The 22,043-nt window shown below is 57.0% G+C and overlaps 1 protein-coding gene across 1 annotated transcript; it reads right to left on the bottom strand.

Moving 5' to 3' along the window:
- Positions 1 to 805: 805 nt before the first annotated feature.
- SLC25A29 (solute carrier family 25 member 29) lies at positions 806 to 14,489 on the bottom strand. The gene is made up of 4 exons (XM_019639267.1): positions 14,169 to 14,489; positions 9,177 to 9,220; positions 3,099 to 3,182; positions 806 to 2,796 (listed from the first exon to the last, which is right to left on the bottom strand). Exons 1-4 carry the CDS (start codon positions 14,200 to 14,202, stop codon positions 2,038 to 2,040), a joined length of 921 nt encoding a protein of 306 aa, XP_019494812.1. The 5' UTR covers positions 14,203 to 14,489; the 3' UTR covers positions 806 to 2,037.
- Between the last annotated feature and the right edge of the window lie 7,554 nt (positions 14,490 to 22,043).

Genomic DNA, 22,043 nt, shown 5'->3' with positions numbered 1-22,043 from the left:
CAGCCAGCCCCTTCCTGGCCTCCTGTGCCTGGAAACTGAAGACAAACCCAATGTCACAGGCTAGTGCTGGGGATTAAATGGGGTGTAAAGGCCCAGGAGAGCTAGTGCTCCCCTGGAGAGAAACCTGGGGGCCCTCAATCCTGCCCTCCCTCTAGGTGGGTGGAGCTTTTTGGCTCAGCACTTGGGAAGGAAAGAGCCTGCAGGTGGATAGCTGCAGAGATGAGGTAGATGCAGGGTGCTCGGAACTGACTCCAGGAGGCTGAGCAGAAGTGGGGGTGGGCAGACAAGGCCTCCTCCAGGAAGCCCTCCGGGACCTCTCAGGTTGGGTTAGGTCTAACCTCTGATGGACAGATCCATTCACCCTTCACAGCTCCACGTAGCCTTTCCCTCCTTCGGGAGGCCATTTCTGACTTCGGCTAATGTCCTCTGTGCCCTCACCACAGCGTGGCACTCCCAGAGCTCACAACACACGTTGCCTGCCCTGCCCAGCTGGAGGACAAGCAGGGACCAGGCCGCCCCTCACCAGGATAACCAGACATCTGAGGCGAACCTGCTGAACACTGAGAACTCACCCAGCATGTGTGAGCTTCGCTCACTTAATCCTCATGTATCCATTAGCCCCATTTTGCAGATGAGGAAACGGGCTAGATGTGTCCCAGAGCTTGCCCCAGGTCACACAGCTCGGGCTGCCATCAGGGCCAAGAGCACACGGACCACCAAGCCGGCCCCTCTGACTCCAGGGAGGGGTGCGGAACGGAGCCCCTTCCTCTGTGACATACAAAATAAAGCCCAACCCTCTTAAAAATATATTTAAAAAAGAATCTTTTATTCCCTTGGTGTTTCTGTACAACGACACCGCGTGTACAGGGTTGGGGTCTTGCCTTCCTTGACCACAGGCTGCCTCCTAGGAGAGCCTGTCACATTGCCCAAGAGGCTGAGCTCCCCCGTTCAGGGTAAAGGAGGCCACAGCCACCTCCATCCCGTGCAGAACCATCCACCTCCCCATCCAATCACATGACCACACTGTATGGGATGTGCCCCGGCTACCCCAAGCTCGCACCACAGCCCCGGCTTCTAGTGACAGCTCCAGAGCATGGGCTCAGATCCCCCTCAGCCTGGAGGGGCCCCAAGTGGCCGCACTTGTGCCCACTAACAAGCCCCTTCACGGCCTCACAGGAAACCAGGCACTGCAATTGCCCCAGGAAGACACCATTTGCTGGGGACTGGGACTCCATACTATCTGCTGACCCTTCTGCACACTTTGGGGAACCCTGACTGGGATATCAGCTGACCCATGTCCCCATTTTACAGACGGACAGCCTGAGGACCAGAGGGTACAAGACTGTTCCCTATGTAACTGTTGAGACCTCCTCCCACCGGCCGGTCCTGCTCCCCGACCCGTCTCCAGGAGGATATGGAACCTCCGCCAGCCCCATGCTCTTGGTGGGCCCCCAGGTCATCCTCCAGCGGGAGTGGCAGTGGTAGGGGTATTCCCAGCAGTGCATTATGGAGAAGCTACGGTGCATCGGCAGAGGAGTCCGTTCTATGACACCAGGAGGTATCTGGAGCTGCCTCTCTGTCCCCAACACAGAGACTGGACAGGTGGCCAAGGAGTGTCCCTGGAGCTCTGCCAGGCAGAGGATGTGCAGCGAGGCACTGGGCAACAGCCCATCAGTGGGTCATCAGAGGCCCCATGGTGATGGTGGGCAGGATCCCAGGAAGGGATGGAGTGTCGGCTGGGTTTCTGGAAGCCTCCACGTAACAGAGCCAGGTGCTGCACAGGCATTACCTGACCTTCCTGACTGAGCAATGTGGGTATGAAGGTCCCCATGTAACAGCTGAGAAAACTGAGGAAGTGAAGTTCGTGGTCCAGGTCACCCAACTGATAGTGGAATTCCACCCAGTTCTGATGGAGTCCCCAGCCCAGTTTCTGGGCGTCTGGGCAGGCTGATCGGCTGGGGAGCCAACCTATATCTATGCTGGGTTTTTGAAAAGCGGCCCTGGGGAGGTCGCGCCTTATTCGCTGGGGGCCTGGCGTCACAGGCTGGAGGGCTGAGTCAACGCGGGCCCCGCGGGGGCAGACGAGGTGGCAGGCACGGTCTCATCCTCCGGCAGGTCCTCCTCGCCACGGGCATAGGTGAGCACGACGGTGACGGTGGCGAAGGTGGCGGCGTTGACCGGGAAGGCGCGCAGCAGCGTGGAGGCCAGCCCGCGCGTGAAGACGCGCCAGCCTTCGGCCTGGTAGCTCTGGCGCATGCAGTCGAGGATGCCCCCGTAGCGCGGGGCGCCCCGCAGCCCGTCGGCCTGCAGCCGCGACTTGACCACATCCATGGGGTAGGTGGAGAGCCAGGACATGATGCCCGACGTGCCGCCTGCCAGCAGCAGCTTGGGCACCAGCAGCCGGTCGCCCGGCTCGCAGCCCAGCGCGCGCGTCAGCACGTCATAGGTGAGGAAGTAGACGCCGAAGCTGGGCGTCTCACGCAGCAGCGTGGACACCATGCCCCGGTTGACGCCACGCAGGCCTTCGCACCGGTAGATCTGCACCAGGCAGTCCAGGGAGCCCCGGTAAGTGCGGGCTGGGCCCGCGTCCTGCAGCTGCAGCCGTGTCTTGGCCAGCTCCATGGGGCAGCAGATGACGCACTGGATGGCGCCTGCCGCCGAGCCCGCCAGGAACTGGTTCAGCGGCGAGTCGCGGCCCAGAGCCCTCAGGGTGTTGCCTTGCACGCCAAACACCAGCGCGTTGATGAAAGTGAGACCCATGAGCGGGGAGCCCAGGCCCTTGTACAGGCCCAGCACCTGCGGGGTGCACAGAGGGTCAGGCCCGCTCCTGCTTGGGGGCTGGGGCTGCTGGCCCACCTCCTCAGGGAACCTCCACGGGGATGGCGGCAGCCCCTGCCCATCCCAGGTGTTCATGAGGATCCAGCAGAATCTTATGAGAACCAGAGCCATCGATCTGAGAGGGCTGGGCATTCACCCCTCCCCATTTCCCAGGTTCTGATTTGCTCGATAGTCCCCCTGATGCCTTTTATGGGGCCTCCCACAGTCCTAGAGGCTGGTTTCCTGCCCCCACTCCACCTGCCCAGGCCCAGGTCACTTACACTCTCCTGCTTGATGATAGACTGGAAGCAGTGCCAGGTCCCTCGGTACTGCGGCTTTTCCATGCTCTGGACCTGAAGCCGCACCTGGAAGGAGAGGGCCCAGTGAAAGGTGGGCAAGTCGGGGCCACAGCACCCAGCTCCCATGGCCTGGCACTTAGGGCCGCTGCAGAGGCTCTGTCCAGGAGGCCCGATGCCAGACCCACAAGGCATGGAGCCAAGCAGCTTAGGTTTCGGTGACTTTTGGAATTCCAGGGTGGGGTGAGGCCAGGGTCCATGCCTCTTCAGGGGTATCAGTGAACAAATAGCCACAGAGACAGCCAGCTGCACTGGATGACACCCCAAGGGGACAGGGGATCCCCAAGACCTCAATAAGTACAGGTTAAGTATATAGATGTAGATGTGAACAAAACCAACTCCAGCTGTGTCCTGGGTCTCACTTCTTTTTTTTTTTTTTTTTTAGCTGAGCCATCCTGCTACCTGTTGGCAGCTCAGCGGCTGCTCAGCTCGGGCCGGGCATCGAACCACTGTTGCTCAGAGCTCAAACTCTTGAGCGAGCTCTTAACCAACAGAGCCACTCGGCTGGCCCCTCGTTTCATTTTTAAGTTTCACACTGTGATCTCTGACCAACCTCACTGTCCTTAGCAAGCATATGAAAGCCTTCTCGTTGATGACTATCTGTGTTCCTTAAAAGGTAACCAGAGGCTGGACTGCCATGGGTTGCCAGTGACAGCATAGGCTGCAGTCCCTGCTGCAGTGGGTTGCCATGGGCTACCATATGTAGCCAGCAGCCAGCATGAGCGGCCAGCAGCCGCGGCCATCCGGAAGCCGGCGACTGATCTGCCTCGCCCAGGAAGAGCGCGATGATGGTGCCAACTTGGGCCAGTGAAGCAACATCCTCCACAACTACACTGAAGAACAAAACAAAAAGCAACTTGTCTGTTCCCCTTCCCCCAATTCCCCAGCACTGTTCCCATCCCCCAGTTCCCCAATAAAAATCTTAAAAAAAAGGTAACCAGGAATGCTTTTGTTAGCAGCAGCAGAGATGTCATGACAATGGAGATAAATATCAAATTGATAATAGTATCGATTATAAGCAACCATCCATCACAAGACCACCAGGAGGGTTCCCCCCTCCCCCGGGCAGCGCTACTGCATGCTTTGTCCCTTTGTCCTGTCAGTCATTGGTAGCCGGGTTATACTATAGAAAAAGTATATTAATGGGTCTGGTAGCGGAGAATGATCTGCACAGGACTGCTGGTTGTCTGTTCCGCTCCGACCCAATCTTCCCGTAAGTAAATCACCCTACAATAAATTCTGTCATGTTCCATGGAGTTGTCGGCTTTGTCTTTCGGCCTGAAGACACCTTCTTGGTACTGTGGCCATGACACCTCTGCCCCACCGTGGGACGCCAAGCCTCCTTTTTCACTGTCTCTGCAATGTTCCGACAGCGGGGCACAAGCACCTCCTGGGACTCCCCACTGTCCCAGGGGCACACCAGGGCTGCCGCCCAAGTCCAGGCACTCAACATCGGGGGCTGGCACATGGCAAATGGGAGTCAGAGCCCTGGCCTCGGGGTCCTGCTCAGGTTCTGTCAAGAGCCCCTTTAAGGACAGTGGTCATAAGTTACAATAAAGCCGTGAGAGGAGAGCAGCTGACAGCCTCCTTGGGGACCACGTCAGCAGCTCTGAGGCCCGGGGATCAGGTGCAGCGGGCCAGTTCTCACTGTGAAAGCTTTCTTTGTTAACTGAGAGCTTATCTCTGCGCTTGATATACGGGCACCACAGTGCAGAGTGCAAGGAAACTTTGCTGAACTTGAGTCTGTCACGGGGGTGGGGTGGGGGCTAGATGAAGTCACATTCTCAGGAGCCGGTCCCCTGCTCTGACTCAGAAATGGTCATTATGGCCAGGGCCTCGGCATGAGCGCCCATCACTGCTGGGAAGTGGGAGAGGGGCCTTGGGTGTAGTCATCACCAGCCCAGGTGGGTTTGTTGCTCCCATTTTAGAGATGGGAGACGGAGGCTCAAGCAACTTGGCCAAGGGGCCGGGTGGGGTGGGGGTGCCAGCTGGTGAGAACAGGTGGATCTTACAAGGCTGTCTACAGCTGGCAGCCACAGCAGCTGTCACCGCAGCACCATTCCCACCCAGGCTGTCGGCTCTGCCAGGATTTGGCAGGGGCGGGCTGAGTTTTCAGAGAAAAGCAAAACCACTTGTTGAACTTTAACGATGTATGAGCACCATGAGCTCCGTATGGCTCAGGTGGTTTTCATTTTCCCTTCAATGTTCCGGGGTTTCTGGCAGGACGTCTCTCTTCCCCTTGTGGACCCTGGCACTAAGAGGGCTGTGCAAGCAGAGACGACGTGGAGCGGGGCTGTTCCCTCCTTGGGCTGCGTTTTCAGCCACTTTGGCAGTGTCCTTAATTCTTTGCAGGTTGGACACTGTTTCTTTTATAAAGGTTTTTTTTTAAGATTTTTATTGGGGAATTGGAGGATGGGAACAATGCTGGGGAATTGGGGGAAGGGGAACAGACAAGTTGCTGTCCTTTTGGTTCTTCAGTTTAGTTGTGGAGGACGTTGTTTCACTGGCCCAAGTTGGCACCATCATTGCGCTCTTCCTGGGTGAGGCAGATCAGTCGCCGGCTTCTGGACGGCTGCTCACTGCGGCTGCTGGCTACACACGGTAGCCCATGGCAACCCACTGCAGCAGGGGCTGCAGCCTACGCCACCGCTGGCGACTCACGGCAGCCCAGCTCCAGGTTGAGCTGTTGTTCAGCATCTTAGCTGTGGAGGGCAGTGTCACTGGCTCTCATATGTGGGATCCGAACCAGGGCCCTTTGGCGTCCCAAGCTAGCTCTTAACCAACGCGCCACTCGGCCGGCCCTGGACACTGTTTCATGTCCATACCCAGGACAGCTCGGGTCCCATGAGAGACCACAGAGGCCCATCTCCCCTTTGTTTCTGACCCCTGGGTCTGGGGGCGCAGGTTTGGGGATAAATTGTGACCCAGTGCCCCATGTCTTACAACTAGAGTTGAGAGTCTTAACATTTTGGGGTGACAGGATCTGGTTTGAGGATTGATGGTCCTACCTTGGAAAAGTGGTCATTCTTACACAAACCCAGGAGTCTCCTACCCCCTTCCCCACCAGGGCTGGGAGACCCCAGCATGAAGACCCTCTGACCCAGAGGGGCTGATTTTCTCGACCAGCCCTTCCCAGGGCCACAACCCAGGACCTGTGCTGGCCCCAAGCTCACCACACACCCTCCATGTCCCCTACTAGTCCTGGAGGGAACTCTGGGAGCCAGGGGAGGGGCAGAGCAGGGTGGGGTTCAGGCCCAGGGTCTGGTTCAGTGGGGCCAGAGAAGCAAAGCATGGGGTTTACCTGGTCTTGGGGGTGAGGCTTACACTCACCAACAACAGAGTTACACTTTTGCTATGATGGAGACAGCTTCCGGCTCAGACAGTAAAGGCGGTTAAAGTGACATAAAATTTCAAGATCACATCTGAGCAGAGCCCCCAGGCGAGCCTCCAGCCTCCCTGCCCCCTCCCCTGCCTTGGGACGCTTGGACTTGGTGTTCCTGATTCCTGTCAGGTCCTGAGGACGACAGAAAGCTACCTTCATAGAGAAACACGTGTGAAGGTGTGTGTCTGGGGACAGTGGCTGCGGTTCCAGGCTCAATAGAGGGAAACCAAACTTTGTTCCCAAAGGCCTAGAGGAATATACTTCAAATGTCCCAGCCATGAGACAGTGTGACTGACACGGAACATGCGTATCCCCTCACATATTCCGGAACTCAGGTCCAACTGCATGAGGCTCAGGAAAAGGGAGGTGGACCACGGTGCTGGGAGTCAGGATTGTTAGGAGAGGGCTCCAGGGAAGCGGGCCTTGTGCTCTGCCCACGCTTCACAGCTTTGTGCACTGAGCATGTGTGCACTTTTCTACATGTGCTAAATTTCAATTTCAACCGCAGAGCTATGAAGTAAACCCCACTTTTGCAAAAGCAAGAACATATATGGGCATGTGTACATTTCTGTTTTTCAGGAGAAATCATTAACAAGGGTTAGGGAAAAGGATACATGAAGGACTGTTTTGTTTTCTAGTTTATATGCCTCCATTATGGCTAAAAGTTTTTTACAATCTATATCACTTTTGTAACAGAAACCCAACCAAAAAGAATGTGTATGTACCTGATGGTTAAAACACATTTAGGAAATACCTTTCTATTTACTAGATGGGGTGCTGCCTGATTCACGAATCAGTCAATAAAGCCAATTAGATCTTTAAAACGACAACAACAAAAAACACATTTAAAAAATATCACCTGCCCTCGGGGGACACGGTGGAGGAGGGGTTTCTGAACATACAAGATGCAAAAACTGATTTGTCTAGTGGAAGGAAATAATTTGCTTTTCTGTATTTCCCAATTTTCTTGTAATGAGAATGTTTGATGTTTATAATGGAAAATATCTAGTAAAAAAGTAATGCCATTATAACATTAAATTAAACCAAATGAGTGTGCTCCATGCTTGGCCCAATGTAATAAACAGCGTGTAAGCCCCTGGGTGGGCAAGAGGCTTCAGAAGAATTGAGTAACAGTGGTGATGATTGGTGGTGGGTTTTTCTCCCCTTCATCATAAAAAAAACTCAGCTTTTTAAGACAGGTTTGCCCAGATGTGATACTGATGGGCCACAGTGGCCAAAAAAACCCCCAAAAACAAAAAACACCCCACAAAAAAACAGCCACAAATGGATGCCATCCCTCCAAGTGCCAGGTAATAGGGGTGCCAAGAGGCATTAGCCCAGTGGGCGGCAAAGTGCCTGCACCTGGATTACTGCGGGGGTACCTGTGATGGCTCAGGAGATCAGCGGGAACTGGGGACACCAGGACAAAGCGCCCCCAGCCTGCTGGGGACTGACTAAGGGGTTAGGTGGGAGCCTGCACAAGGCCTGGCTGGGCCTGGGCCAATCACAGTTCAGAGAGGCCTCTGCGGAGCTGGGCTGAGGAAGTACATCAGAGGCCCTTCCTGGCTGGATGCAGCTTCCAGAGGCATTTACCCACGTGACCACAAGCTATAAACACAGCGCGATGTGGACACTGCCAAGCTGTCCTGGGCTGCTCCGGCAGGCCCGTGGGGACCTCGGGCTGCTACACGGCCAGAAAGCCTGGCCCCTCTGCCTCCCCACACTTGCCGGCAGTGCTGTGCTGGAGGAAACTGCAGCCCTAAGTTCACAAGTCCTTTTCTTAACCAAGGAACACCCAAGAAAAGACACAGGAAGTCCACCTTAAATCCAGCTGCGAGTGACGGCCTTGCCCTTGCTCTGCCCTTGCCCCAGTGGGAAGCGGTGCCAAGGTCAGCGTTTAAGGCAGCAGAAGCTCTGGCCTTGCGCCCTGCTGCTCACAGTGGCCCTGGCTCCCCGGTGGAGCTGGCAAGGAAGGGTCCTGACATAAAACCACAACAATAAGGGACAATCTCAGGTGGGAATTGCCATCGGGACAACATGGGTTTCCTTGTTTCCCCTCTGAGGCATCGGGGAACCTGGAATGCAATGGTGTACGCCATGTGGGGTTTGTGGAGGAAACTGAGTGCCTGCCCCACACACACCCCACGGTGGCACAGCTGCTCTGGGGAAGCCGTTACTCAGCTTCTCGACAGTGACGATCACCACTCTGTGAAGATCATGGTCATGTGAATTACTGACAAGTTTTGATTTTTCTGTATTTTCTCTCCGAACTTTTTTTTCTTTCAAGAAGCTGTCTGGTGGAGTTTTGCTCTGGGCGAGGGGAAACTGGCCCCTTGGTCTCAGCTGGCCAAGCCCCAGGATGGATCTCAAAGTTCAGCCCCCACTGGGAGATGTGGGGACAGACCCAGGAGAGGCCCACTGGGCTCAGTGGATAAGCAGCCGCCCACCTGGGCGTCAAGGAGAACTCTGATTCTATTTATTCTAGAACCTGTGGGATGACCTTCAAGGTGTTCCTGAGGGTCACTGGAAAGGGGCCTCTGGCCGCCCAGACCCTGCAGGCCTCTCTCCAATGTCTGTGCCTCCACAAGAGCCTGAGAATAAAACTGTGACGAGAGACTCACCTTGACCGTGTCAAACGGGTGTCCCACCAGCACGCCTGCCACACCTGCAGGAAGAAAGGAGAGCTTGTGACCCAAATACCTGAGAAACCTGTAGAGTGGGGTGGGGTTCCGGGAAGGACAACACAGGGGCTGCTGTGTGCCTGGCTCCTCTGGAGAGCCCCTTAATCCTCATGGTTGCGGGGGAGGTGGGGGAGAGAATGAGAGGGTGACATCCCCAAGGTCAGGCCAAGATCTGTCCAACTCAAAGTTGGTGTCTCTCCGTCCTCCACAACTAGACTGAAGAACAAAAGACAGCAACTTGTCTGTTCCCCTTGCCCGATTCCCCAATGCTGTTCCCCTCCCCCAATTCCCCAATAAAACCTTTGGGGGACAAAAAAAAAGCTGGTGTCTCTCCCTCTGCCCCGGTGCTCACTGCAGTTGACAACAGAAGTTGTCCCCCTGGAGGCCGCACATGCCATTTCTAAGATGGTCCTATTTTTCCAAACACCTCCAGCATGGGGAGGGGGCTCCGGAAATTTTAGACTTGGGGCCAGACCCTCCACCCAGATTGAAACTTCCCTCTTGTCAGTTAATCACTGGCTGAGCTCACAAGGGACTCAGTGTCTGAGCCTCATGTCCTCACCTGTCCAGGGGTGAGCCCCCAGGGAGAGCCCCCCACTCCCCAGGACCTGGCTGACGGCTCCCTTCCCCTAGTGGGAGCTGCCTGGTGCCCAGGGGGGCAGCTTGGGACACTGCAATCATGCTTGCTTAGGTATGAGTCCAGGCCCTGTCAAAAATCCAGCCCCCCGGAAAGGACCAAGGCTCACAGACACTGGTCAGAGTCCCACATGCTGGGCGTATTGTCCACATCCCTTGAGCTTGGCAGCCTTTCTCCCCACTTCATGGAGGAGAGACTGAGGCTCAGTGAGTAACCGGGGAGCCAACACCCACGCTTTCCTCCCTAGAATTTCATGTGCGTACATCCTGGAGTTCTTTTATTTCCAGGAGTGCTTATGTATAATTAAAACAGCCAACATGTGTTGAGTAACAAACAGTAACGTTTCTGCCTAGTGGTTACGGTTCTTAGTTTTATACCTAGACTACCTATCCCTTTTAATTCCTCCAAAGAAAGGCCTGTTAGCCCATTTGATAGATGAGGAAACCAAGGCCCAGAGGAGTAACATGTCCACGCCACACAGCTAGAAATTGGTGGATTCGAACACGTAACACATGAGGAAATGCCCTCTGAATGGCAGGTCATCTGTAAAATCTATTTCTTTAAGGCCTGATGAGGATTCCAGACCCAGGCCGGGAAGGGTGGCAGTGTCCCAGAAGCCCTCCGGCTTCCAGTGTTGCAGAGAAATCTGCTGCCAGCACTTCCTTTCCTGTGTAAATAATTGATTTATTTTGACAGGAAGCCTCAGAGATTTTTATCTGTAGATTTCAGGAATGTCACCGGAGGTGCCAAGGGTGTGTCTTTTTTCTTCAAAACATTCCTGCCTGGAACTCCACCAGCTCTGTCATTCTATAGCCTCACATTTCTCTGATCAGAGAAAATGTCCACTATTATTTATTTACTCATCATCTTCATCACCTCCAGGCCTTCTTCTCCTTCTGGAACCCCTCACATTCAGGTGGATGAGAAGACACCCCACACCCCTTTCCTGCAAGGCTTCCACATCTCTGTTTCTGGTCCCAAGACACACTTTGTGTCTGCCCTTTGAGATCTACCCTTTTTAAAAAAATCATTTCATGTTTTTAATTTTCTCAATTAGAAAATCCTAGTTCTACAACCTCTTTTCTTGGGCTGTAACTGGATTTCCTGGGGTTTTGGAAATCTAACACTTGCCCCTGGTGTGCTGCCTGGTCTTCCTTCTTGCTTCAGCCAAGGGCCTCTCCAGCCCTCCAAGCCCCTTGCAGCCAGCCCCCCACTGTGGGGCCCCAAGAGCTGGAAGCGTTGGAGGTGGGTGGACGGTCTTGCCTCTGGCTCCAGACTTGCCCAGGTGCCAGCAACAGCCTTCAGCAGCCTCTGGGATGGGAGGAGCAGACCCTCACCCACCAGCCTCTATTGGGGGCGCCCTAGGCAAGGACTCCAAGAGCAGACATTTCATTCTCTCTCTCTCCCTTTGACTGGTTTCAGTGCCCCCAGGCAAGAGGCTGGGTCCCCCTCACCCAGAATATACAGACATGAGTGGACTGTAGGGCCTGCCTCCACCAGGCCCTCCAGTCCCCCAAAGCCTTATCCTTTGAACTTCACAGTCACCTGAGGGCCAGGGAGCCCTGCCAGGCCATCTCCCTGAGAGGACACTGAAGCCCACAGTTGCAGCAGCAGAAGTAGATCCTGGCTCCCAGCTCCACAGCCAGTGCTCACTGCCCCGCATAAGCTGACTCTAAGGGGGAACCCCCATCCCATGACCCTCCATGGCAGGAGAGGTGTCCTGGAGGCACCTGGCAGCAGAGGTGGTAGGAGGGGACACCAAGATGGCCGACCTGTCCTCCCCTGCCTACCACTGAGCTTTTCTCCTCCTGTCCATGCCCGCAGTAGGCAGACCCCCATCCAGAGCTCAGGGTCTAAGCAGGCAGACGACCTGGGGCTGACCCCCTGGTGGGGGAGTGCAGGTAGGCATTCTGACCCTTCCACTAAGTGAAGCCTCCAGATGCTGTCAATCAACGTCCCAGCCAGACTCTCCACGGGCAAGGTTGAACAGGTGACCCATACTCAAGACAATCAAGGTGATGTGCCAGCCTCCCCCAACACGGAAATCTGAATCTAGAGGGACCCCAGGCCACCGAGGAGAAGCACCGCCATCATCTGTCCTGAGTCTCCAGGCTTTGAGGAGCCCAAACCTGAAGGAGTCAGACTGAGGCCTCTGGGGGCCAGGCCCCAAAGAGTTGCCCGAGCATGGTTCCTGGATGGCCCCTCTGTGCAGGCTAGGCTGTGCCAGGGACCCGAAGGCGGGCCTGGGACACAATCAGGTCATTGTCCCGTGGGCTAAAGGGGAGAGGAAGCCTCTGCCCTGCTCTGTAGGAGCATGCGACATGATTTTGTACTAGTGCCTCCACTTCTCAGGGCCTAGGTGTCTCCTGGGTCAAATAAGGCCAGAGAAGGTCCCTGAGGAGTGGAGACTGAGGGCACTATCTGTCCCCTCCCAGGCACACAAAACCCTTGTTGCAGCCACTTCCATTCTCATCCACCTGGGAGGCTCAGGTCTCGGCTAGCTACAGCGAGGAAGCAGGTGAGCACCATCCACCCAGGCTTGCACGCGGACCCCGGTGGGACAGTGTGGGTGGCCGGTGAAGTGCCTCCAGCTTGGCAGGGCGCTGGGCCCTCGGGCCTGTATAGGATCTCTTCCAGGTAGGCCTGGTGAAGATGGGCATTCCAGAAAGGGGCCCTGCCTGAGCAAGAGCCCAGAGTCGCTGAACACGAGTGTCTGGGGGGATGGGACTCTAAGCAGGCCTGGCCTTAGGATGAGTATTCCTACCCCAAGCCCCAAGTTCCCAGGACACCTGCAGGAAAACAGAAGGAATCCTGCCCCTCTGGAGAGAGAACTCACACTCCCCAAGAAGTTGAAAAGGGGCACTGGCCTTGGGACAGCCCCCACCCTCCCAAGCCACCTCTGGGGGAGAGGGGTGAGTAGAGGAGAGCTGGGCCCAAGAGGGGCCAGGAGGGGTGACAGACACCGAGGGGAGGGGACTGGTAAGAGCAGAGAGCGGGATCTGAGGGGGGGTAGAGGGAGCTGACAGCTGGATCAGCAGAACCCCCCCCCTTCTGGTGCTTGGGCTTGGGAGAAATTCTCCACTGATTTGTCAAAAACTCTGGGGTTTCGCCCCCTCCCTCAGGCTCCAGTCTTTGGGAAGCAGTCTGGGAAGTTCTTAAATCCCCTCACACACATCACTTCCCTGGCACACTCCCTTCTCCGCCAGCCTCCTCTCGCCCAGAGCAGCAAGCTCACGCCACACGGGTTTAAATGTTCATGGTCACTACTAGTTACTCTTCCTCCTCCAGGGAGCCCACCGCTGGCAGGTGCTGGAGGAGAGAAGTGCCCACCAGGCTTGGAACACCCAGCCAGGGAGGGCCTCTGCCCGGGAGGGCCTGCCACCTCTGTCAACTCATCCCAGAATCCCTGATAGGGGAACCTGGCTCCCCATTAATACCTGTTGAATAAATTAACTCTCCAAGTAAAAGCAGAGAAACTAAAAGCCAAACAGGGAGGTGCGGTGCCCTACCCCACAGTCGGGCCAGAGCAGAGCTGGGGCTGCACAATGACTCAGGCCCTCCCCGGGACACAGGCTTAGACCCCAGCCTCGCCGAAGGTGCCCCACGCCGGTGACACTTCCGCCTGAGCCCAAGGACTACCCCAAGCGGCATGTCAGGCCCACTCTGCCACCCGGGTGGTGGAGCTCGCGCCCCGTCAGCTCACTTACACGGCCGTAGGCAGCGGGCCGCGTTCCAAAGCGTGACTTGGCGCCTGGGGTCCAGCCAGCGCCGCTCAGTGCCCCCGGGGCCAACCTGCTAGGGGGTTGTCGGGTGGCCCGAGCCCTGCCCAGATGGCCGCGGGGGTAAAGGGGTAGAGACAACCTAAAACTTCTCGGCCCCGGAGCGAACCCTGCTCCGGGTGGGATGGGGGTGGGTAGGTGGTGAGGGAAAGGCGCTCCGGGCCAAGGGCGAGGAGGGAGCAGCGGGCAGCGGGGCACCCTCCCGGCAGTCAGTCCCTCGCCTCCGCCCAGCCACTGCGCTGCCCCGGGGCCCCACACCTGCTGTCCAAACGTGCCCTGAAGGACTTGAAAGACACTTGCCCCAGCAGACAGCGCGCTAAGCGCCCTCGGGCCTCCTGTCAGTTCACGCCCGAAGAGCCCTGGGAGACCAGAGCGTTGCTATCCCCTTTTCACAGACGAGGCAACCCCAGCCAGAGAGCAAGCCGCTGGGCCTCGCTGGCCTCGCGTCCCGGACACCTGGCTGCGACCCCGGAGATGCGGGCGCCCGACGTCTGGGGCCCCCGCGCGTCTCCTTACCCCCAGCGCATCCAGCCAGGAAGTCGAGCGCCATTGCCGGGTTCCCAGGGAGGCCGCCCTTCTTCCAAGTCCTTCTCCTCCGATCCTTTACCGAGCTGGTTGCCGTCGGGGGCACCACCGGTTTGATGGGCTGGAACTCAGCCTGGCTGCCGCCTCCTGGCGCGGAGCCCCAGGCAGACCGGGGTCTGAGGGCGGCGGCAGCTCAGCGCGCGACTCCTCGCCCAGCGAACGCTCCACGCTGGCCGGCTCACTGGCCCTCGCTGCGGTCCGCCGGGCGCCGGGGGTCCCTCACTTCGGGCCGCAGGCCCCGCCCCTCGAGCCGCCGGCAGGGCTTGGGCGGGGCGCAGAGCGCAGCCAATGAACGGGCGAGGCGCGGACAACGCCCCGGGGCCTGCGCGCCGCCGCCGCTCCTCATTGGCTGAGCGTGCCCGGGGCGCCGGGGACATGGCGGGTGGATGGGCGAGGCGCAGAGACGCTGCAGACAAAGAGTGTGCTTCGTGAGCCCGCCCGCGCCGCTCGGGGCAGGAGAGGCATTGGGTGTTCGCGGGAGCAGGACCGTTGGGGCCCGGCCCGGGAGCCCACGCCCTGACTGTGGCCTGCTCGGCCCAAGGACCTCCTGGCGTGCGCGATGCATGTCGGCTGGGCGGGGCGTGAGGTGCGCTCGCGCCGGCCCCGGCCCAGGAAGCTGGGTCCTGGGTTCAGATCCCCACTCTGCCGCGGAAACTCAGCGTCCTCGCCTGCATAACGGGGTCACTGCCGCGATCACAGGCGTGGAGCGCCAGGCTCCTCCGGGCACGCAGGCTCGGACACAATCAGTTGCGATGCTCGAAGGGAGGCGAGTCGCCCCCTCGGGGAGCCTGCGCGCGCACCTAGCGGTGGTCCCGGGGCTTCGCTCAGCCCAACACGCGGGGTCTCAGGGTCTGAGCGTTCCGGTGTGTCGGGCGGCGGGGAGCGAACCTGAAAACGGAAGGGGGCCTGGGGCGAAGGGCGCGGCCAGGCCCTCGGGAGCTGCGGGAGTCTGGAGCAGGGCAGGTTGCTGGGCCGGGCGGACAGCTGCGGAGCGGAGCAGGCCAGGTCGCGGCGCGTCCAAGCGCGATGGCCAGGACGCGCTGTGGCGGGCGGAGGCGGTCGCCGCGGGGAGCTGGGCGGCGGGAGTTGGGAGGGGTAAGTAGGAGCAGAAGCCGCCCCCGCCGCCCGCCCACCCTGAGATTGGGACCACTCCTCGGCCCCTAGAGAGCGTCCTGGTCAGCGACTTCTCCCTGCCGTCCTTCCCCAGCAGCGCCTGATTAAGTCCGGACTGTCCGGTTGGGGCCGAGCTTGGTTGGGTGCTTTCTCTTTCACAGTGAGTGTCAAATAACACCCTCAGGCCAACTTCCTTCTTCACCCGCCTGCGGTCAGGTCAGGTCAGGTCAGGACCACACTCTTCGGAGTTTCCATTGCAGAGCACACAGTTCTGTTCTAGTTTTACAGTTTCTGAAATCGGGATGGGGATTACAATGGATATGTATCTCATGGACAGGTTTTAATTATATTTGGAACGAGGGGATATATGTCAGGCATATAAGCGGTGAAGCATGGTGATTACAGAGGCCTCCGGGAAGCCAACCATCAGGTGTGGTTCCCTTTCATTCTTAGAATCTAAATAGAGCCATCATTAAGCGGAGACCCAAACCCAGGTCTGCTGACTCCTAGTCCAGTGCTTGTGATGGTTAGTGGGCCCTGAACTAGGGGTCTGGAGGCCTGGGTTTGAATATCGCCAGCCTCTCTGATGCAGTTCCATGCCTTAAGGGAGGGGGGCGGGAGGTGGAGGGTGGAAGAGGAACCCAAGAGCCAGAAAAATAGTAGCATGTGGGCCCCCAGGAGAAGCCCGGACAACAAACAGGGCAGGAGACAGTGATGACTATACTTGGTGGCTGAAGGCCTCTGAGACCATGGTGATTAAACAGGACAACCTACATCCAGGTGACTCACCTCTAGGAAGGGGTGTCCCTGGGTTGCTCAGGCCTCAGGAGGTAAAGTACACTAGCCTGCAGCATCCATCCCTGTTTTTGGAGGTTTGAGAGGAAGTCAAGTAAGCAGTAAGTCAGAAATTATGATGGAACGATTGAGAAGGAGATAAAGATGACAATGCATGTGACTTAAAGTTAATGTCATGCTTGGGGCAGGTTGCATGAGCCCTTGAATAGATGTTGATGTGAACAAAACTAACTCCATTCCTGTGTCCTTGATTTAAGTTTTCATGCTGTGACCTTTGACCAACCTCACTGTCCTTAGCAAGTGTATCAAAGCCTTCTAGTTGACGCTTATCTGTGTTCCTTAAAATGTAGCCATAAATATTTGTGTTAGCAGCAGCCCAATGGCATAACAATTGAAATAAATATCGAATTGATAATAGTATGGATTATAAGCAATCGTCCATCATAAGATCACCAGGGGGGTTGGCACCTGGTGCTACTGCATTCTTTGACCCTTTGCTCCCTCCAAACCCACCCCACTTCTAAGCCCTCCCTACAGGCTGCCGCCTCACACCACACCTCCTCTCTGGCCCGCAGGCTCCCACTACTGCTCCACTAGATCCCTCACCTGGACCCCTGCAGGGGCTGCCCAAACGGGGCCTCCTCCAAGGAGCTTCCTGAAGCTCACTGTTGGGTTCCTACTGTGCCCCAGGCGGGGGCTTCTTGGGTTTGGGAACAAAGGTCCAGTCTGTGGGGAGCAATGGAGAGGGGCTCTGGGGCAGGGAGGGAGGGGTGAAGGCAGGCAGTGGGAGCAGATGGGGGTCACTTGGGTGCACTGTTGGGTTACTAAACTGTAGAACCACATTTCTTCTTAAAAGATCTTCTAGAGAGCTCTGCATGTCCACGCTGTCCGAGAATCATTGACTCAGGTGGTGCCCAGATAGTGATTGAGTGCTGCTCTGTGCCAGGCATGGGGACAAGGCAGACACCCCTCCCTGACCTCCAAGAGCTCCCATGGCAGTTAGGGAGAGAAAGTGAAAATACAGTCATCACCAAATCAATGAGCTCGCAATGTCCACATCTTTGAGCCGGTTTTATTACATCAGCAGTGGGTTCTGTGTCTGTCCTGTTTCATTCCTGAAGATAAAGTTACAGAACAGAATGTGCTTTTTCTAACTCCTCTTGTTCTCAAAGGCCCCAGACATCCCCCCTCCCAGGGGAGGGCCCCCTGCAGGGCTTTTCTCAGACCCCACCTTTAAGGGGAGGAGGGGCCCAAGGCCAGAACAGTTGGAGGACAGCAGCAGGGAGGGACTATCAACGGGTCAGGGTGAGGGGCAGGGGTCAAGCAGGTCACTGAAAAGTGTGGGGTATTTTTATTTTGTACAGCTTTATAATTTACACAAGACAGGCTCAGTGTGGAAAAATTAGAAACACCAGGAGGAAAAGAAAATGGCCTGTTCTCCCCACCCTGGAATCTGTTGATTTCAGTGCAGGAGGCTGTCTGCACCTGGGGTGAGGAGCAAGTCTGGAGCTCGGGCGTCACAGGGCTAGTGGGGTGGGTGTGGGCTGTGGACCGGCTGTGTAGACCTTCTGGGGAGTTAGGCTGTGTGTGCAGGAAGGGTGCACAGGGCAGGCAGGGTCCTGGTGTTCCAGAGCAAGATGCAATGGCTGCTCTCTGCCTTCAGCTGTCCACACATTTGCAGGAAATAGAAGATAATAGTTAATTTCTATAATATTATAAACCAAAGTTACCGCAATTAAGAAAAGTTAATTAGCCGAGTTCCAAACGGCTTCCTTAACGGCATCTTTCACCGGACCTGCAAAGGGAAATCCCGTCCCCAAAAGGCCCCGAAATGGTGACTGTAGTGGTGGCTGAAGACGCTGCAGTGGACAGGTGTGGTGGCCTTGTGGTGAGGGGCTGGGGGCGGCTGCTGGTGTGCGTCCTGGCTCTGATGAGAGCCGGCTCTGCCTGGTGTGTTTCCTCCCTCCCGGTGAGTAAATGTTTGCTGTCTGGACGTCTCTCCGGCCCCTTGTCCAGTCCACCCCGGAGTGGCTCGACCTCCTCAATGAGCGAGTCTGCTCTGGGCCCCAGAGGATGGAGAGCCTGGGACCACGTGGGGGACAGTTGGCCCCTGAGTCCATGGTGCCCAGAGGTGTCCCGTTGGGTAGACTTGGAGGAATTCACTTCTCTCTGTTGAATTTAGTCAACCCCAAAGTTGCCACCTGCTGGTGGGTTTCTTGTCTCTTGGTTTAGCTGGAAGCATTCAGTTTCCCTAGGGCTACCGGTTCAGGTGTGCTGTGAGCCTCCCGTCTGTGTGCTCGGCGCCATTCTGAGCCCTCTCGGCCTGAAGTGGGCCAAGAGGCTGAAGGGAGGACTGCTCAGCCAGATGATGAGATGACCAGAAACCCAAGATGGAGAGAGATATAAATAGACACTTGGTAAAGGCTTCTAATCTAAAAATAGAACTAAGGGGGATGGGGCCTGCCTAGGGGCGTCCTGGACTGACCAGAAGACCAAAGGGGTGGTCCCCAGCTTGGGTCAGGTCACCTAGTTAGGACAGGGGGCCAGGCTGGAAGAGCTTAGCCAAGGGACGAGGACACAGTGCATGTTTGCCGCGTATTCGGTTGTCCCTGCAGTGCGCAGGCCTCGAGGAGCCATCATCCTCCGGGCCATCCCTGGGCTGGCGCTGGGGCCTGGCGTGAACCATCCCGGCTGTACCCTCTTTGGAGGCTCCCACTGTCCCATGGGTGGGGGATGGCAGCCTGAGCAGGCTGTTCCCAGGCCGACAGCCAGTGGGAGCAGGCACCCGGGGCAGTGGCCACAGGAGGGCAGTGTGCCCTCCCCTGAGCCCTGGTTGAACTGGCCAGTAAGTTGGAGTTGGCACGGTGGAGAGGTGGGAGTGGGAGGAAGTGGGCAGAGAACGACATGTACGGAGCCCAGAGGCTTGTCACAGACACGGCAGGCAGGCCCATCCGGAGTACCGGAAACAGGCGAGAAAGGGGCTGGAATGGCCCTCAGCATCCCAGAGTGGAGTTCCCCCGATTCCAGAACCTCTGAGTGGGAAGGACCTTGGCTGACTGGCTCTCCCTTTTTCCTGCCCTGGCTTCTCCCATCGTGCATGCCCAGCCTGAGGCGGTCACCTTGCCAAGCACAAGCCAGCGCCAGGTCTGGCAGCGTCTTCCTGGGGCAGCTGCAAAGGGAGGGACGGTCCCCTTTCTGCCACCTGCCCAGCTGCTTCAGGCTTTGCCCACCACAGACCCATCCCCAGTCCCCTCAGCTCTGTGCCACATGGCCAGGGGCCAGGCTCACCTCCAAGGTGTGACCCCATCACGGGGCCTTGCTGTCCAGATGAAGGGTGGCAGGCAAGCTTCTCTTAGCCTCCTTTGAGCAGCTGTGTGCCAGCAGGGTGTCTGTAACCTGCCCTCAAGGGGCTTCCTGTCCATGTGTGCCTCTCTGTTTCTTTTGCAGCTGGCTCCGACAGGGCCTCTGTCCTGGTATTGTGCCAGCCTCCCGTCCTCCACCTGCCACTGCCCTTCCAGGCCCATTACCTCCCCAGATGTGCTGTGCCTACACCAGCCTGGGCATTCCAGGGTTTTCCCAGTCCCGACCCACCTTTCGGCTTCACCCAGCGCCCCCTGCCAGCCCTGTCCACGCTGGGGACGCCACACAGGCACGTGCTCTGACTGTCGCCTGCAAATGAGTTCCTGCTTCCTTCACGCATGGACACGACAGTGTCTCTTCTGAGACTGGGGTGTAGCACAGATGTGGGCACACCAGGTCTGATGCCGGTCTGAGCTCTGTGGGCAAGGGAAGGAGCTGGCACTGTGGGGCAGGCTGCCTGTGTGCTGTTTCCAGGGCGGTCATACAGGTAGGGGAGGCAGCAGGGAATGCCCTGTCACATGCTTTGCAGCCCTGAGACCTCTTCTGGGGGCCACGGAGGTTTGAAGACCCTAGGCCCAGGGCCCTGACCCCTCAGGATCTCAGGGGGAGGCCAGGGTGTCTGGGAGGACTGAGGTAGGGGCTCATGCCACCACACGAGCCAGTCATTCCCCAGAGACACCTCCCTCCCAAAGGTGGGTGAGTGTCAGCCCTCCCTGGGGCCGTGGGGTCTGCAGCAACAGCTGGGCAGTGTTCAGATCCAGGCAGACCACGGCAGGGCCAGGCCCCAAGTGTACAGACTCTTGTCTCCTGTCCCACTTGACAGATGAAGAAACTGAGGCTCGGAGGGTCACGGAATGAGCCTGGTGAGCCCCCGGGCTCTCCTGACCTGGTCCAGACTCGCCAAGGAGCCCCATTTTCTGAAAATGCCAGGGCTGCCGATGTCTGAAGCCAGCCTGGCCTCCCCGTGTCCACTCTGGGCTCCTAAGTATTTTCATCACTTGGCAACCCCCCTGCACCTCTTGCTCCCCCCAAACCCTGCCCAAAGGCAAAGTATGAGAAAGTTAAAAATAGCTCAGGTATCTTTGATCCAGAAATCTCCCCCTGAAACACAAAAGTCCCGAAGCATGTTTGTTGGCACACTTTCTGAAATAAACTGGAAAGAAGCCCACAGTACATTGCTAGCAAATTAAATCATAATGGTCGTATTTAGAGCTCAGATCAAGGCTCCAAGATCTTTCCAGCTATTGACACTTTAGTCCTTCCAAAGCTGTTTGGCGGTAGGTCATAGATTTCCATTTTACAGACAAGGATACTGAAGCCCAGGTGGGCTAGGGGCTCACTCAGGTCACAGAGTGAGAGAGAAGTGGCAGGGCGAGGGCCACACCTGGGCAGCCTGGCTCAGCCCCCTGTCCACTATGGTCACACCACGGGACTGTGAACAAGCCCAGAAGGAAGTGAGTCTGCAGGTGCTGCCGTGGCAAGGCACCCCAGACATACTGATAAAGAAAAGAAGCAAACCGCCAACAGATGGGAAAAAAATATTCGTGTTCGTCTGCCTCCGATTGGATGATGGAACCCAGGCCTGGGCTGTGGGGCTCTCACCTTCTGTGTTGGCTGCGTTTCTTCTGTCTGGATTTAAAAAAATATTTTGCAGTTATTCCTGCTATGAAATGTAAAAGTGCATTAAGATATGTCAAGCTCCTCCATGGTGCCTGGGCCAGAAAGGCCCTCAGCCCAGCGGGGCCAGCGCCCCAGCCCTGGAACCCTTTGTGTTGGCCCAGGATTGTCTGTGCAATGTCTGTCTGTCTGCCCCTAGACCAGAGGTTGGCAAACTTTTGAGACGGAAGAGCCGCCAAGGGTCAGCAAACTGCGGCTCGTGAGCCACATGCGGCTCTTTGGGTACGTACATGTGGCTCTGAAGTAAAATTGAAAATGAAAATAAAACTATCATAGTTTCATTTATAAAAATTTTAAAGGACATTAGTCACATAATGGTGGTTTCATTTATTTTATGGCTCTCGAAAAAGTTTTAAATTGTTGTGAGGGACAGGATTGGCTCTTCCAGGGGTCAGCAAACTTTTGAGACGAAACATACCCAAAGAGCCGCATGCGGCTCGTGAGCCGCAGTTTGCTGACCCCTGTTCTAGAGGATGGCCTCGCCCTCCTTGCTTGGGCTGGGTGGGGTGGAACATGGTGGGGTTCTAGTGTTGGTGGAGGAGGCCTAAAGCAGGCCTGCCTCCATTGGGAGGGGTGGCCCCAGCTGGTGACCATGGGCTTTATCTCCTGCCATCCATGCAAGACTCAGAGAGGTCACACCACTGACCTTAAGTCACACAGCTGGGAGAGGTGGAGCCGGAGCCAAACCATGTGAGGCTCGCCCTGGCCACAACTTCGGCCTGCCCACCTCCCCGACAGCCCCGTGGCCATCTACTTTGTCTGGTCAAAATGTGAGCAGGTGATCCTGCCCTGGGTCCATTCATCTGTTTGTCCATCTATCATCCATCCATCCACCCACCCACCCACTCACCCATCCATCCA

The sequence above is a fragment of the Hipposideros armiger genome, unplaced genomic scaffold (genome assembly GCF_001890085.2).
Source record: "Hipposideros armiger isolate ML-2016 unplaced genomic scaffold, ASM189008v1 scaffold_43, whole genome shotgun sequence".
NCBI classification, from domain to species: Eukaryota; Metazoa; Chordata; class Mammalia; order Chiroptera; family Hipposideridae; genus Hipposideros; species Hipposideros armiger.
The sequence above is the reverse complement of the archived record's forward strand: the minus strand, read 5'-3'. Positions and strand labels throughout refer to the sequence as shown.

Coding starts and splice junctions, on each gene's coding strand:
- SLC25A29 (XM_019639267.1), bottom strand. CDS start 14,202: ATGGCGCTCGACTTCCTGGCTGGATGCGCTGGGG. Junction 3,183..9,176: donor ACCCGTTTGACACGGTCAAG/GTGAGTCTCTCG, acceptor CTCTCCTTCCAG/GTGCGGCTTCAGGTCCAGAG. Junction 2,797..3,098: donor CTATCATCAAGCAGGAGAGT/GTAAGTGACCTG, acceptor TGCACCCCGCAG/GTGCTGGGCCTGTACAAGGG.